Source organism: Lontra canadensis, unplaced genomic scaffold (assembly GCF_010015895.1).
Source record: "Lontra canadensis isolate GAN:19392208 unplaced genomic scaffold, GSC_riverotter_1.0 scaffold23, whole genome shotgun sequence".
Classification (NCBI taxonomy): domain Eukaryota; kingdom Metazoa; phylum Chordata; class Mammalia; order Carnivora; family Mustelidae; genus Lontra; species Lontra canadensis.
Window position 1 is genome coordinate 11,030,127 of NW_022631017.1, and position 13,882 is coordinate 11,044,008.

The window sequence follows — 13,882 nt, forward strand, 5'->3', positions numbered from 1 at the left end:
ACCATGAAGCTCGTGGCCAGCATACTTACAGCACAGATACAGAACAATTCCTTCCACACAGAATGTTGTCTTGGACGGTACTGCTCTCCACGCTTTCCAGACCTTGGATTATTTAGACTAGGATATTTGGCCACCAGTTTCTTAAAAATGAACATCAACCTACCCCTTCATTAAAATCAACTCACATATGACAGCACTTCTTGTTGCCTTGACCAAATGTAAACTCTGGAGAGAAAATCAGAATTTTGGAAAACTTTTGATCCACCAAAGATAGCTTCTCACTACTGACAAACTTTCCTGTCAGCATCTGTGGTAATATTAAAACAAATGTGACATCTTGATAATTTGATTCCAGCCTAGTAAACACGGGAACTCCTACAATACCTAGTGAAACAACATATTACTTTAAAACAAATCAAGCATTAGTACAAGATCCATTCGGTGTACAAGTTGGGCCTATAGATTTTAATCTAACAGAGAAGGACATAGTCAATGAGATACTGTTTCAGTTGCTACTTTGCAAATAACCTTACAGGAAACATAACTTGTGTTGTTATAGCATCAAGCATGACTATGTATAATTATCCGAAAAGATTATGAAACATACTATTCTCCCATATTTATGCAAGGCTGTAAATATTTTCATATACTTCCACCAAAACAACACAATTAGTGCAGAAGCAAATCTGAATGTCCAGGGGTCTTCTAATGAGACAGACAAGAATAAGAAAGAGACTTGAAAACTGGAAAATATAACAGAAATCCATTCTTCTCACTGCCCTGTTTACTTGGGGAAATAGTTATTTTTCACAAAAGCAGTATTTTTTGTTCATGTCATGGATCATTAATATGATTCTAAATGAATTAGTAAATGTTTAACACTGTTTTATCCCTACTATGGTAAACATTGATAGATAAAACCCATAGATACAAATTTACCCTTGGGATCCTCAGTAATTTGTAAGGCCATATAGATATACTGTGATCAAAATGTTTGAGAATCACTGATTCAGTCACGACTCAGGGAGACTGGGGGATAAAGAGCGCTCCGTGCAGTAAGAGAGGGGTCGGAGCAAAGTCGCAGGTCGCAGGGAGGGCCTGCCTCTCAAGATTGGTGTCTGGGGCGTGGAAGTCGAGTATTGGAGAGTTCCCCTCTCCCTGGGTTTCACTTTTCCCTCTCACCACGTGTCAGGTCCTCCAGGCGACTGCAGTTAGCAGTTCCATTGGGTGTCGGGGATCTGGCAAAGCCAATCAGCGGCACCGCGGTTCCGGGTTCTAAAGTCCTCACCAGACCCACAGGACACACCTACCTCAGACCCTGAAGGTCTGGGCCATGGGGTTCCGAGCCCTCCTCCTGCTGCTGTCGGGGGCTCTGGCCGTGGGAGAGACCTGGGCGGGTGAGTGCGGGACGGGAGGAAAGGGCCTCTGCCAGGCGGGAGCGAGGGGACCCCGGGGAAGGAGGAGGGACACCCCCCGCCCCGGGGAATGCGCCTCTCCGCTGCCCCCGCCCCAGACCCCCAGCCGCTCCCGGCCCCGCCCGAGCCTGTGCTCCCCTGTCCCTCGCCGCCTGCGCCCTGCTCTCCCCCATTCGGTGCTCCCTTCCCTGCCTTCCCGGCAGTCTCCACCTGGTCCCCCGGAAAGGCGCCGGGAGGAGGGTCGGGCGGGGTCTCAGCCTCTCCGCGCCCGCAGGCTTCCACTCCCTGAGGTATTTCTCTACCGCGGTGTCCTGGCCCGGACGCGGGGAGCCCCAGTACTGGGAAGTCGGCTACGTGGACAACACGCAGTTCGTGCGTGAGGTTCGACTCTGCCAGTGGGAGGATGGAGTCGCGGGCGCCGTGGATGGGGCAGGGGTGGGGGGCGAAGTATTGGGACCGGCAGACCCAGAACGCCAGGCACCACGCACAGACCTTCCGAGTGAACCTGCAAACCGCCCTGGGCTACTACAACCAGAGCGAGGCCGGTGAGCAACAGGGCCCGGGTCCAGGTCACAACCTCCATCCCCACCGACGGGCTGGGGTCTCCCCGAGTGTCCGGGTAAGAGCGCCACGCCGAGTCTGCGAGAATCCCAGTTCCCCGACCTTAGAAGAGCACCCCGAACTTTCAAACGGTTTTACTTTATGTTTGGACTTAGTCGCTCGTCCACCACTAGGGGTGGAGACAATCTGAGAGCGGACCGCGGGGGCGGGGCCAGGGTCTCACACCCTCCAGGGGATGTTTGGCTGCGACCTGGGGCCTGACGGGCTCCTCCTCCACGGGTATGAGCAGTTGGCCTACGACGGCACATAGCCCTGAACGAGGACCTGCGCTCCTGGACAGCTGCGACACGGCGGCGCAAATGACCCCGCGCAAGTGGGAGGCGGCAGGTGCTGCAGAGCACTACAGAAGCTATTTGGAAGGCACGTTCGAGGAGTCGCTCCGCAAGTACCTGGAGAAAGGGGAAGAGACGCTGCTGCGCACAGGTACCGGGGCAGCGGGGCCTCCCTAATCTCCCACCACTGGGGCTGGCTTCCCAACAGAAAGGGAAAATGGACTCAAGGTCAGAATACCAACCACTCAATGGGTGAGGAGCGGGAGATCCGCCTTGGTGTTCATATTCCTACTGAGTGACTCACCCAGAGTCGCTTTTCTCTAAAGGACAATTGAGGAATCCAGTCTCTCCAGGGAGGCAGGTGGAGACCATTCCTGAAATAACACATCAGTGGTTCCCTTTGACCCTGGCAGCCACCTTGGGAACCATGACAACCTCCATCTGAGAATATCTCCATCTGGGAACATCTTTGGACATCTGATTCTGGGTTTTCTGACTGAATCACCAGCCACGCATTGTCAGGACCAATAGTGTGCTTTCTCACTTAGACCTACAGTGTCCTACCCTGGGCCATCCCCCTGTTCTAGAACTTTGCAGGATTAAAAGATCCCAAAGACTGGCCCAAAGGCCAGTCAAAGGTGACTGGACTTTGTACTTCTTCCATCCAAACCAATTGCCTGGTCCACTTCAGGATGGTCACATGAATGCCATTTCAGTGGCCCATAAAGGTAAACAAACCCAAGTGTGGATTTTCTGATTCTTCTTCCTCAGAACCACCCAACACACACATGACCCAACACCCCATCTCTGACAAAGAAGTCACCCTGAGGTGCTGGGCCTTGGGCTTCTACCCTGCGGAGATCACCCTGACCTGGCAGCATTATGGGGAGGACCTGACCCAGAACACAGAGCTTGTGGAGACCAGGCCTGCAGGAGATGGGACCTTCCAGAAGTGGGCGGCCATAGTGGTGCCTTCTGGAGAGGAGTAGAAATACATGTGCCACGTGCAGCATGAGGGCCTGCGTGAGCCCATCACCCTGATATGGGGTAAGGAGGGTTTGGGGTAGAGCCTCTTCTCAGGGAAAGCAGAGACCTTCTGGAGAATTTTGGCAAAGTGAGGACTCCTACTACAGGTCTTGGCCCCTCATGTTCCTTTCCCTTTCCAGACCCTCCCCCTCCCACCATCCCCATCACATAGATCATTGCTGGTCTGGCACTCCCTGTGGTCACTGTGTGACTGGAGCTGTGATCTGGAGGAAGAAGTGCTCAAGTAGGAAATGGAGTGGGGGGGATCTGAGTTTTCTTTCCCACTGGGGGGTTTCCTAGGTAGCAGATAGTCCTGCCTTGTTACTGTCAAGTACCATCCACACATATGTACTTGCCCGGTCTGGAGCTGATTACTAACATTCACTCTGTAGCAAGACATTTATGAAAAGGAAGGACAAATTTTTCATCTTGGTAATTCTGGTGATGGGGACCTGATCCCCAGCAGTCATAGGGCAGGGAGGAAGGTCCCTGCTGGGCACAGACCTTCAGCAAGTCTTCTGGTCCAGTGACCCCACACTTCTTTTGTCATGTTTCCTCATCCTGCTCTGGATCTTCAGTCACAATTCTGCAAACTTCCTTTTGGATCAAGACTAGGGCACTTGGACTAGGATCTCATGGCCCAGCCTTCTCCAGGCTTTTGACAAGATGTTTTCTTCCCACAGATGAAAGAAGAGGAAACCACTCTCACACTGGACCTAAGTATGGAGGGGGTGATTCCCGAGACCCCAGGGTAGTGTAGACAAGATCCCATGGGGAGCTCGCCTACTCCATAGCTCCTCCTTTAGTCTCATCTCCTATGGACTCTGACCATGTCCTCTTTGTTCTCCCCTAGACGATGACAGAGGCCAGGGCTCTGATGTTTCTCTCATGATAACTGGAGGTGAGACTTCAGAGGGCCTGATATGGGGAAGGGTTGGGCCACTAGGGACACTTTGAGCATGCAGGGGGCTGTTGAGAATGTCAGCTCTTATGTGATTTACCTAAATTTGACATGATCATTTTTCACAGTATGAGACCAGCTTCCTTGTGGGGACTGAGCGTTGCAAGATTTATTCACACTCCCACTTGGTGACACCAACAACTCCTTTATGCAAAAGGTGTCAGAATGTGTCTGTGTTCATATGAGTATAATATGAGGAGGTGGGGAGGCTGGTCAACCCTGCCCACCATGGCCCCTTCCCATACTGACCTGCGTTCTCTTCTCTGATGTGCTTTCTTGTTCCAGCAGAGGCTGGGCTGGACCATCTCCATCCCTGTCTTTATTTCATGTTGGGCTAGTACAAATGACTTCCCTATTGAAAATGAGAATACAGATATGAGTTTATGTTTTTTAACACTTGGCATGTGTGGCTGATGAGGTAATAAAAGAAATTTGTAAAGTTGAGACAGCAAATAAATGGAAGCACTGAGAACCTTCCAGAATCCATGTGTTTTCTGTGCTGAGTCTGTGGCAGGTGGGGGTAGGAATAGGCTGTGAGGAGTCAAGCAGAGATGGGGCCTGTGCCCAGTCTGTGCTCAATGCATCATGGGAGTGACATTCTCACTCTTCAGCTGAGTCATCTCTCTGCTCTCTGTCCTGCCCCTTCTGTGGAAGCTCGTCCTACCAGGACCTGTGATCACAGGGATTTGGACATCACCTGTCACCAGGAACTTCTGCAGCCAGAGCTTGCTGTCACTGGGTCAGCCTCACCTCAGGCCTGGGTCACAACATAGCTCCCACTTGGGGGTGTTTGTTTCACAGTTTCTGTAGTATCAGGCCTGTTCATGCTCTTGTATACTTGTCCCATTCTCCCTTGGGTGACCCTGTCAGTTACAGCAGCAGGTGTCCTTTGGGCTGTCGTTCCCATAGGCCTAGGTCAGCCCCTGCACACAGGAGTCTCTGTGGTATGGAGGAATGAACTTTCAGATTCATCTATCTCTTCTCCTTCCTCTAGAGCTGTTTTCTGGATTATTATTTAGAGTCTGGAGCTAGAGAGAAGAAGAATCTGAGAGGTTCTCATCCTTATTAAACTTTAGTTAGTTTCTGCCTTCCCTGCTGCTCTGGCCTCACTCCCCACCCTTAGTTTAGTGATCCTAGTGCTGGCTCAGTTCCAAGTTCATGGATTTATAAAGCAGAGTCGAACATAGATTTCTGTGTGGTTGGAGAAAAGGATACAAAAAGCCTAAGTACAGTGCTTCTGAAGAGAGAACTCTGTGTGCTGTGCTGTGCATGAGAGATGGTGTGTGGGGGAGGGGCTGAGCAGAGAGCGAAAGGGGAGGGCAGCCCTGTGAGAAGAGAGAGGCAGCCCAGATGGTGAGGTGGGTGCACATGGGGCTGCCTTGGAAGAGCTGTGCCTGAGACTCATCTAGAAGAGGGAGTCCTCTATCTGCTCATTCATTCCACTGATAATTGTCATGTGCCTAATACAGGACACACTATGTTTACATCTAGGACAGCTCAGTGAGACTAAGAAGAGGCAAAATGTGCTGGTCTTGGGAAGACTATATTCTAGTGGTAAGGGGCAGACTCCCACTTGTCTCTCAATGTGGGGATTGGGGCAGTGGCCTGCTTGTACTGTCAGGAATCCAGGTATAATTTTGACTCCCCAAAAACTTAAGTACAAAGAGCCTACTCTTGACTGGAAGGCTTAGTAATAAAATGCACAGTTGCTTAACACATATTTTATATGCTACATATATTATATACTATATTCTTCTAATAATTAAGCTAGAGAAAATAGTAAAAAATAATAAGGAAGAAAAATGCATGGATGGTATTTACTGTATAAAAGTCCACATGGAAGTGGTGGTGCCCAGTCCATACCAGGGTCATTCAGAGGTGAACTGTGTCTTGTGTAAGCGCAGTCCATAAGGGAAGGGTTTAATTAGGAAGTTGGCAGGAGCTGTGAGGAAGGTGACCCAGAGAGCACCTGTGCTGGGACGGGGACGATGGCTTCTTTACTCTAGGGATCAGGGGAGTCTGAGAAGGTGACTTCTGAGAGATGTGAAGGACATGAAGGAATTGTGTAAGAAGAGGTCTGGGGGGAGTTCTTTCCAGGCAGGGAGCCTCTGGGGCACACACACTAGGGCAGGAGCATGTCCTGCGTTCAAGGAAGGGTGAAGAGGCCACTGAGGCTGCAGCAGAGAGCAGGTGAGATGAGGCCAGAGGTCAGTCTCATCATGGAGGTCTGAGGACATTAGAAGGTTTTGAGTTTTCTCTGAGTGAAATGTGGAGTTACAAGAATGAACAGATCAACATGACTGATGTTTCTGTAGCAGCACCTGTTTGCTGCTGTGCAGAATCGAGAGGGGCAAGGTAAGTGACCAGCAGAGAAACTGTAGGAAACCAGTGCAGTGTCCCAGGAGGGGGGTGTGGGCTGTATGTCATGGTTGAGAGGAGGGAAGTTACTAAGAAGTGATTGGCTGCTGGAGATATTTACAGATGGATTTTGCAGCATTTCCTAGTGGAGTCATTCTGGGTGGTGAGAAAGGAATCAAGGAGGGCATCCAGTAGTTCAGACTGCAAGTAGAAATGTGGAGTGCCTTCCTTGGAAACAGGGAAGACTTTGAAAGAAGCACATTTGAGGAAGCAGCATCGCAGTCATCCACTTTAGAAATGGTGAAACTGACTAGGTCTATTAGAAATCCAAGCCAGGTTGGCGGTCGGATACAGAGTGCAGGGGAGATTTGGGAGATGACAGCATATAAATGATGTTTAGAGTCTTCAGCAGAGATGAGGTCACCAGGGGGCCGAGGGCCATAGAAGAGAAAGCAACAGGACCAAACCCTGGACTCCTCAGGGCTAAGCAGGCTGATCAGAGCGCATACCCAGAGTGCATTGCACAGGCTGATTGTGCGTCTAGAAGGCACGTAGACCAGGGAGACCCAGCCTTTAGTGAGCACAGGAATTTCCCGGACTATGAAGATCTAGGCAGGCTGGAGTAAAGCGTGAGATCCTGGGTTGATAACAAGGTTGGTGCTGCTGCTGCTGGTCTTCGGATCCCACATGGAGTAGCGAGCACATGAAGCAGGATCCCCACATGGCCATGCATCAGCCTCTCCTGTAGGGCTTATTATGTAAGTGATTCCTGGGACCTTATCAAGCATTCTAAGATGATGGGTCTGGGGAGAGGCCTGAGTATTTTGTAACAAAGCCACAAGCAATCCTGGTGCTCCTCCAGATAGGGAAGCACTGAAGTCATTGGTGAGAGCGCTCATTGTGGGAAGAGTTCTTATAGACACGTTTAAATGCTTTTTGGGGGGCACCTGGGTGGCTCAGCCGGTTGGGTATCCAACTCTTGGTTTTGGCTCAAGTCATGATCTGAGAGTCATGAAATTGAGCCCTGAGTCAGGTTTCCCACTCAGCATGGAGTCTGGTTGAAATTCTCTTCCTCTCCCTCTGCCCCTCCCTCACACGGGCACACACACACTCTCTCTCTCTCTCAAATAAATAAATAAATAAAATCTTTAAATGTTCTTTTTGTAGGAAGAAAAATGCAAGACATGCTGGGAGAAACATATTTTCTCTCCCATGGGGCAAAGCCAGGCAGATTGAGGAAGTGCTTATCAGCTCAACATAAAATCTTGGGGTTACTAAGAATGTAGGTCTTAAATGTTCGCACCTCATAAAAGGAAATGGTAACTATGTGACATGATACAGGTATTAGCTAATGCTATGATTGTAATTGTTGTTACCATTTTGCGGTATAGAAATATATCAATCAACAGGTTTTTACCCTTAAACTTACTTATACGGGGGCGCCTGGGTGGCTCAGTGGGTTAAAGCCTCTGCCTTCGGCTCAGGTCATGGTCCCAGGGTCCTGGGATCGAGCCCCACATCGGGCTCTCTGCTCAGTAGGGAGCCTGCTTCCTCCTCTCTCTCTCTGCCTGCCTCTCTGCCTACCTGTGATCTCTGTCAAATAAATAAATAAAATCTTTAAAAAAAAAACAAAAAAAAACCCCCCCAAAATTTACTTATACAATGGTATATGTCAATCATATCTCTATAAAGCTGGAAAAAAATGCCTGAATTCTTGCTCTTGGAAACTCTTCCCTGCATGGGTTTCTGACTCCTTATGATACATATGTACAGTTACAGAGAGACTTAGGGAAGAGAAAGGGTATACAGGACCTTGTTTTATTTCCAGGAAAGCCACAATAAAGGCTTGAGGCTACACAGCCAGGAACAGAATCCACACTGGACCCTAGAGGTGGGCCCACATACAGCCAGTGCCTGTTACTGGGTATTGATGCCACTGTCCACACCACTGATTCCCCTGAGGGAGGACACTGGACCCTGCAGCTGGAACTGCTATTGCTGCTGTCCCTGACAGCTGCATGACACTACTGTGACATCACTCAAACCACCTGTGCCTAGTGCATGGACGCTGTCCCCATGTGTCTGTCATGTGTCCTGAGTCAAAGTCTGGCTGGTGGTCATGTGACCACTGATGCTTCATGTCATGTCCAACCGCAGGACTGGTGAAGTGGGTTCTTCTCTCTATGGATGGAGGTAGTCTCTGCCCCATCAAGATTCTTTAAGTGTGCAATTCCTTTACTTGGGAAGAGAGGTACAAGTTCTGGGAGTAGACATTGAGGGCAGGAGTGGAAAGGAAGGACAAATTTCCACATTTGGAGCAGTGATCTGAGACTAGAACTCAATTGGGTACACTGTAGGCACTCGAGTCCTCTTGCATGAAGGAGTGACTCATAAATGGCATCTTTCAACTTATTCCCTTGATGGTTGTTATGGGTCCAGCTTTTGTGCACTCCAGTTCCTACTCACAGGTACGTGAAGTAGCATCGTTGGGTCATGAAGTGATTGTTCAACACATCTTCTCCTAGCCTTTGTTTCTTCCTGGGATTAAAAACCCAGATCTATATCACTTCAGATGATCCACATATACACATTGACATTTTACATCTCTTTATATGTGCACATATTTCTGAGGAGAGTGTCCATAATTTTATTAGGTTTTACTGGCTTCCACAAAAGTCTAAAAAACTTCTCTATTTTAGACACTGTCCTACTTCATCTCTGGTCCATGAACAGCTAATGATCACAGTGTTTTAGCAGATCCAATGATGTGATATTCATGCTCATTTTTGTCTTGGCAATGACCAGTCTCAGACAGAAGAAGGGAGAGCTTCCTTGCTCATGCTCACTTCCAATTTCTGTATGTATCTTTCTGTGGTCTGAGTAACAGTTTACCGACCAGGGCTGGCACATGGAAGACCCAGATCACCATTGGTTTAGGTGACTTACACTCTAGCACCTACGCTGGTGCCTAATAAATAGTAGAGATGAAAAATACTCACTGAGGATTCCATTTCCACTAACACAGTAGACTAAGGTTTAAGGTTGCCTCTTCTCCTAAAACAACTAAAAATAATAGAAAAAAACACAAATCATCCAAAAAGTGCAGTAGAACAATCAAGAGGATAATCATTTAGGCCAAAATTTATAAATGGGCTGTAAGCCAGACAGAAGAGTTGTTGTGATCCTTAGGGCATTTTTCAAATCTAAAAAATCTTGGCTTGGTTTCTCAGGCTCATGAACTTCACAGAGAAGAGAAAATGCCCAGAGCTTCTTCATGTGAGCAGCAGGAGAAACATCACCTCCCTGAAAATCTGCAAACCTAGAATTCTATCCTCGGAACAGGGTGACACAAACCAAATCTGTTCTATTTTTAAGTACGAGAATATTTGGGAAACTCACAAATATGCAGAATTTAACAACACACTTCTACATAAGCAAAGGGCCAAAGAGATATCAAAATGGAAATGAGAAAATATTTTGAAATTAGTAGAAGACAGAACATACCCAAACCTAGATGATGTTCCTAAAGTAGTGCTCAGAGGCAAATATATAGCTGTAAATGCCTATATGGAAAAGCAACTTCTCAAAATGATTACCTAAACTTCCACATTAAGTCAAGAAAGGGGAGTAAACTAAATGAAAAGCAACCAAAAGGAAAGGGAAAAAAAGTAAAGGTTAGAGTGTAAGTTAATGAAATAGAGAAAAGAGAATAAAATAACGGTATCTAAAACTGACCAAATCAAATATGATCCTTTGAAAGATCAATTAAAAAAAATTTTTTTAAAAAGATCAACTAAACTGACAAATCTCCCACCTGACTCACTAAAAGAGTGAGAGAAATGCCCCACATTACTAGGATCAGCAATGAAAGAGGGGATATTATGACTGACCACCAAGAAATAAGGAGAATTATATGAGATCATGATGAAGAAGTATATGCCAAAAAGTTAACTTACTTAGACAAAACAAATTCATAGAAAGACACCAATGACTAAAGCTGACTCAAGAAGAAATAGACCATCTGAATGTACCTATAACAAGGTAGAAGATAGACTCAATTGTCAAAATCTATTCCTCAAAAAAGCCCAGTTCCAAAATGCTGCATTTGTGAATTATACCAACCGATGAAAGAATTAGTTACAATTCTTTACAAACCCTTCCCAAATGGAAAGGAGGGAATCCTCTCCATGAGGCTAGGATTATTCAGATACCAAAACCAGACAAAGATATTGCAAGACAAGAAAACTATACACCAATATCTCTTATGAATGTAGAAGGAAGAAAGAAAGAGGGAAGGGAAGGGAAGAGAAGGGAAGGGACGGGAGGAAGAGGGGCACCTGGGTGGCTCAGTTGTTAAGCACCTGCCTTCTGTTCAGGTCATGATCCCAGGGTCTTGGGATGGAGCCCCGCATGGGGCTCCCTGCTCAGCGGGAAGCCTGCTTCTCCCTCTCCCACTTCTCCTGCTTGTGTTCCCTCTCTTGCTGTGTCTCTCTCTGTCAAATGAATAAATAAAATCTTTTTTTAAAAAAGTAGCAAATCAGATCCAGCAATATATAAAGAGTTACATACATGCCTAATGAAATTTATTCCAGGAATGCAAGATTGGTTAAACATCCATAGCAATCAATGTAAAACACCATATTAATATAATAGGGGGAAAAAGCTACCTGCTTCTCTCAACAGATAAGCAGATAAGAAGCATTTGATAAAATCAGACACCCTCTCATGATAAAAACAACAAACTACTAACAGAAGTAAATTTCCTCAGATTAAAGGCATTTACAAAAACCCTTAAGCTAACATCTTACTTAATGGTGAAAGAGTGGTTCTTTTCCTCCTAAGATCAAATAGAATGTCTACTCTTTCCAATTCTTTTTTTTTTTTTTAAGATTTTATTTATTTATTTGACAGACAGAGAGAGATCACAAGACAGAGAGGCAGGCAGAGAGAGGGGGAAGCAGGCTCCCTGCTGAGCAGAGAGCTCAATGCAGGGCTCAATTCCAGGACCCTGAGATCATGACCTGAGCTGAAGGCGGACGCTTAACCCACTGAGCCACCCAAGTGCCCCACTCTTACCACTTCTATTAAACATTGTGCTGGAGGGGCACCTGGGTGGCTCAGTGGGTTAAGTCTTCAGCTCAGGTCATGATCTCAGAGTCCTGGGTGGGATCCAGCCCCATGGCAGACTCCTTGCTCAGCCAGGAGTCTGCTTCTCCCTCTATTCCTTCCCCCGCTTGTGTTTTCTCTCTCTCTTTCAAATAAATAAATAAAATCTTCTAGCAAATTGTGCTGGATATTCTAGAGCAAGAAAATGAGATACAGTGCATCCTGATTGGAGAAAAAAGAAGTAAAATTACTTCTATTCACAGATGTCTTGTACATAGAAAATCCTAGAAAATTAAAAGCTATTAGAACAATTAAACAAGTTCAGCAAGGTTGCAGGATATGAGGCCAATATAAAAAAAATCAGTTACATTTCCATACACTTTTTAAAAAAAATTATTTATTATTTTATTTAGACAAGAGGGAGACACAGCGAGAGAGGGAACACAAGGAGGGGTAGTGGGAAAGGGAGAGGAAGAAGCAGGCTTCCCCACAAGCAGAAAGCCCGACACAGGGCTTGATCCCAGGACCCTGGGATCATGACCTGAGCCAAAGGCAGATGCTCAACGACTGAGCCACCCAGAGGCCCCTCCATACACTTGCAATAAGTAATCCAACAATGAAATTAAGAAAACAACTCCATTTACAATAGCACCAAAATGAATAAAATCTATTTCACAAAAGAAGTGCAAAAGATAGACTCTGAAAACTACAAAACATAATTGAAAGAAATTTTAAACACATCCAAATGGAAAAATGTTCACAGATCAGAAGACTTAATATTGTTTAAGTGGCAATGTTCTCCAAATTCATTTATAGGCTTAACACAATCCCTATGGATACCTAACTAGCTCCTTTTTTTTTTTTTTTTAAGATTTTATTTATTTATTTGACAGACAGAGACCACAAGTAGGCAGAGAGGCAGGCAGAGAGAGAGGGGGAAGCAGGCTCTCCGCTGAGCAGAGAGCCCAATGCGGGGCTTGATCCCAGGACCCTGGAATCATGACCTGAGCTGAAGGCAGAGGCTTTAACCCACTGAGCCACCCACGTGCCCCTAACTAGCTCCTTTTTAAAAATTGACAAACTGATTTTAAATTCACAGGAAAATTCCAGGGAGTTAAAATTGTCAATTTTTAAAAAGGAGACCAAAGTAGTGGGACCTCCAATTCCTAAAGTCAAAACTTGTTGCAAAGCAATGGTAATCAAGATGGTGTCGGGGGACTGGTTCAAGATGGCAGATCACGAGGATCCCGAACCCATCTCCTTCCATGGACACAACAAAATTACAACTACAAGTGGAATAATCTCCTCTGAAAAAGACCCAAGCCTCCACAACAAAGGATAAAAGGGCGGCACCAAAACACATAAGAGAGGCAGAGACACTCTTGCCAAAACGAAAAAAACCCACCCCAGGCACGAGCATCCAAAATATGGTGGAATCTCAAAAATACAAAACTTTGCTGTGAGAAGCAATGGGTTTGTGCTCTACAGCAGGCATTAAGCCCTAGGTCCTGTACAGGAGAGATGAGCCCCTAACATGCCTGGCTTTGAAAACCAAAGGGATTATATTTAGGAAAACCACAAATCTACAGGGAATGAAGAACCTACTCTTAAAGCCTGTGTATAGTCTCACTTACCTCAGGACTCAGTTTAAACACCAGTTGGAAAGTGCCTAGGATTTAAGTAAGGAGACCCACTTACTAATCTTTGTTTTCATTGTAATTGCAGTACAGTTAACATACAGTGTTATGTTAGTTTCAGGTATGTAATAAAATGATTCAACAATTCTCTGGTAACCATCAGTTTGTTCTCTATAGTTAAGAGTCCACTTTTCGGTTTGTCTCTTTTTTCTTCGTCTTTTGTTTGTTTCTTAAATTCTAAATATGAGTGAAATCATAATGGTATTTGTCTTTCTCTGACTGACTTATTTCACTTAACACGATAACCCTCTAGATCCATCCATGTTGTTGCAAATGGCAAGATTTCACTCTTTTTTATGGCTGAGAAATATTCTATTGCATATTTAGTTCACATCTTTAATCATCTGTCAGTGGATACTTGGGCTGCTTCCATAATTTGGCTATAGTAAATAATGCTGCTATAAAACATAAGGGTGCATATCATCT

General features: G+C 46.0%; 1 protein-coding gene and 1 pseudogene across 4 annotated transcripts in view; one reads left to right on the forward strand and one right to left on the reverse strand.

Annotated features, from left to right (window-relative positions):
* Positions 1-1,324: 1,324 nt before the first annotated feature.
* On the forward strand, positions 1,325-3,545 carry LOC116870506 (annotated as a pseudogene).
* An 881-nt stretch (positions 3,546-4,426) lies between these two features.
* The window catches only part of RNF8 (ring finger protein 8), a 48,986-nt gene continuing 39,530 nt past the window's right edge, over positions 4,427-13,882 (reverse strand). For all 4 annotated transcript variants that reach the window (XM_032862323.1, XM_032862322.1, XM_032862325.1 and 1 more), the window contains one exon: positions 4,427-4,647. In XM_032862323.1, coding sequence (XP_032718214.1) covers positions 4,442-4,647 — 206 coding nt within the window. In that variant the 3' untranslated portion in view covers positions 4,427-4,441. The remainder of the gene's footprint in view (positions 4,648-13,882) is intronic.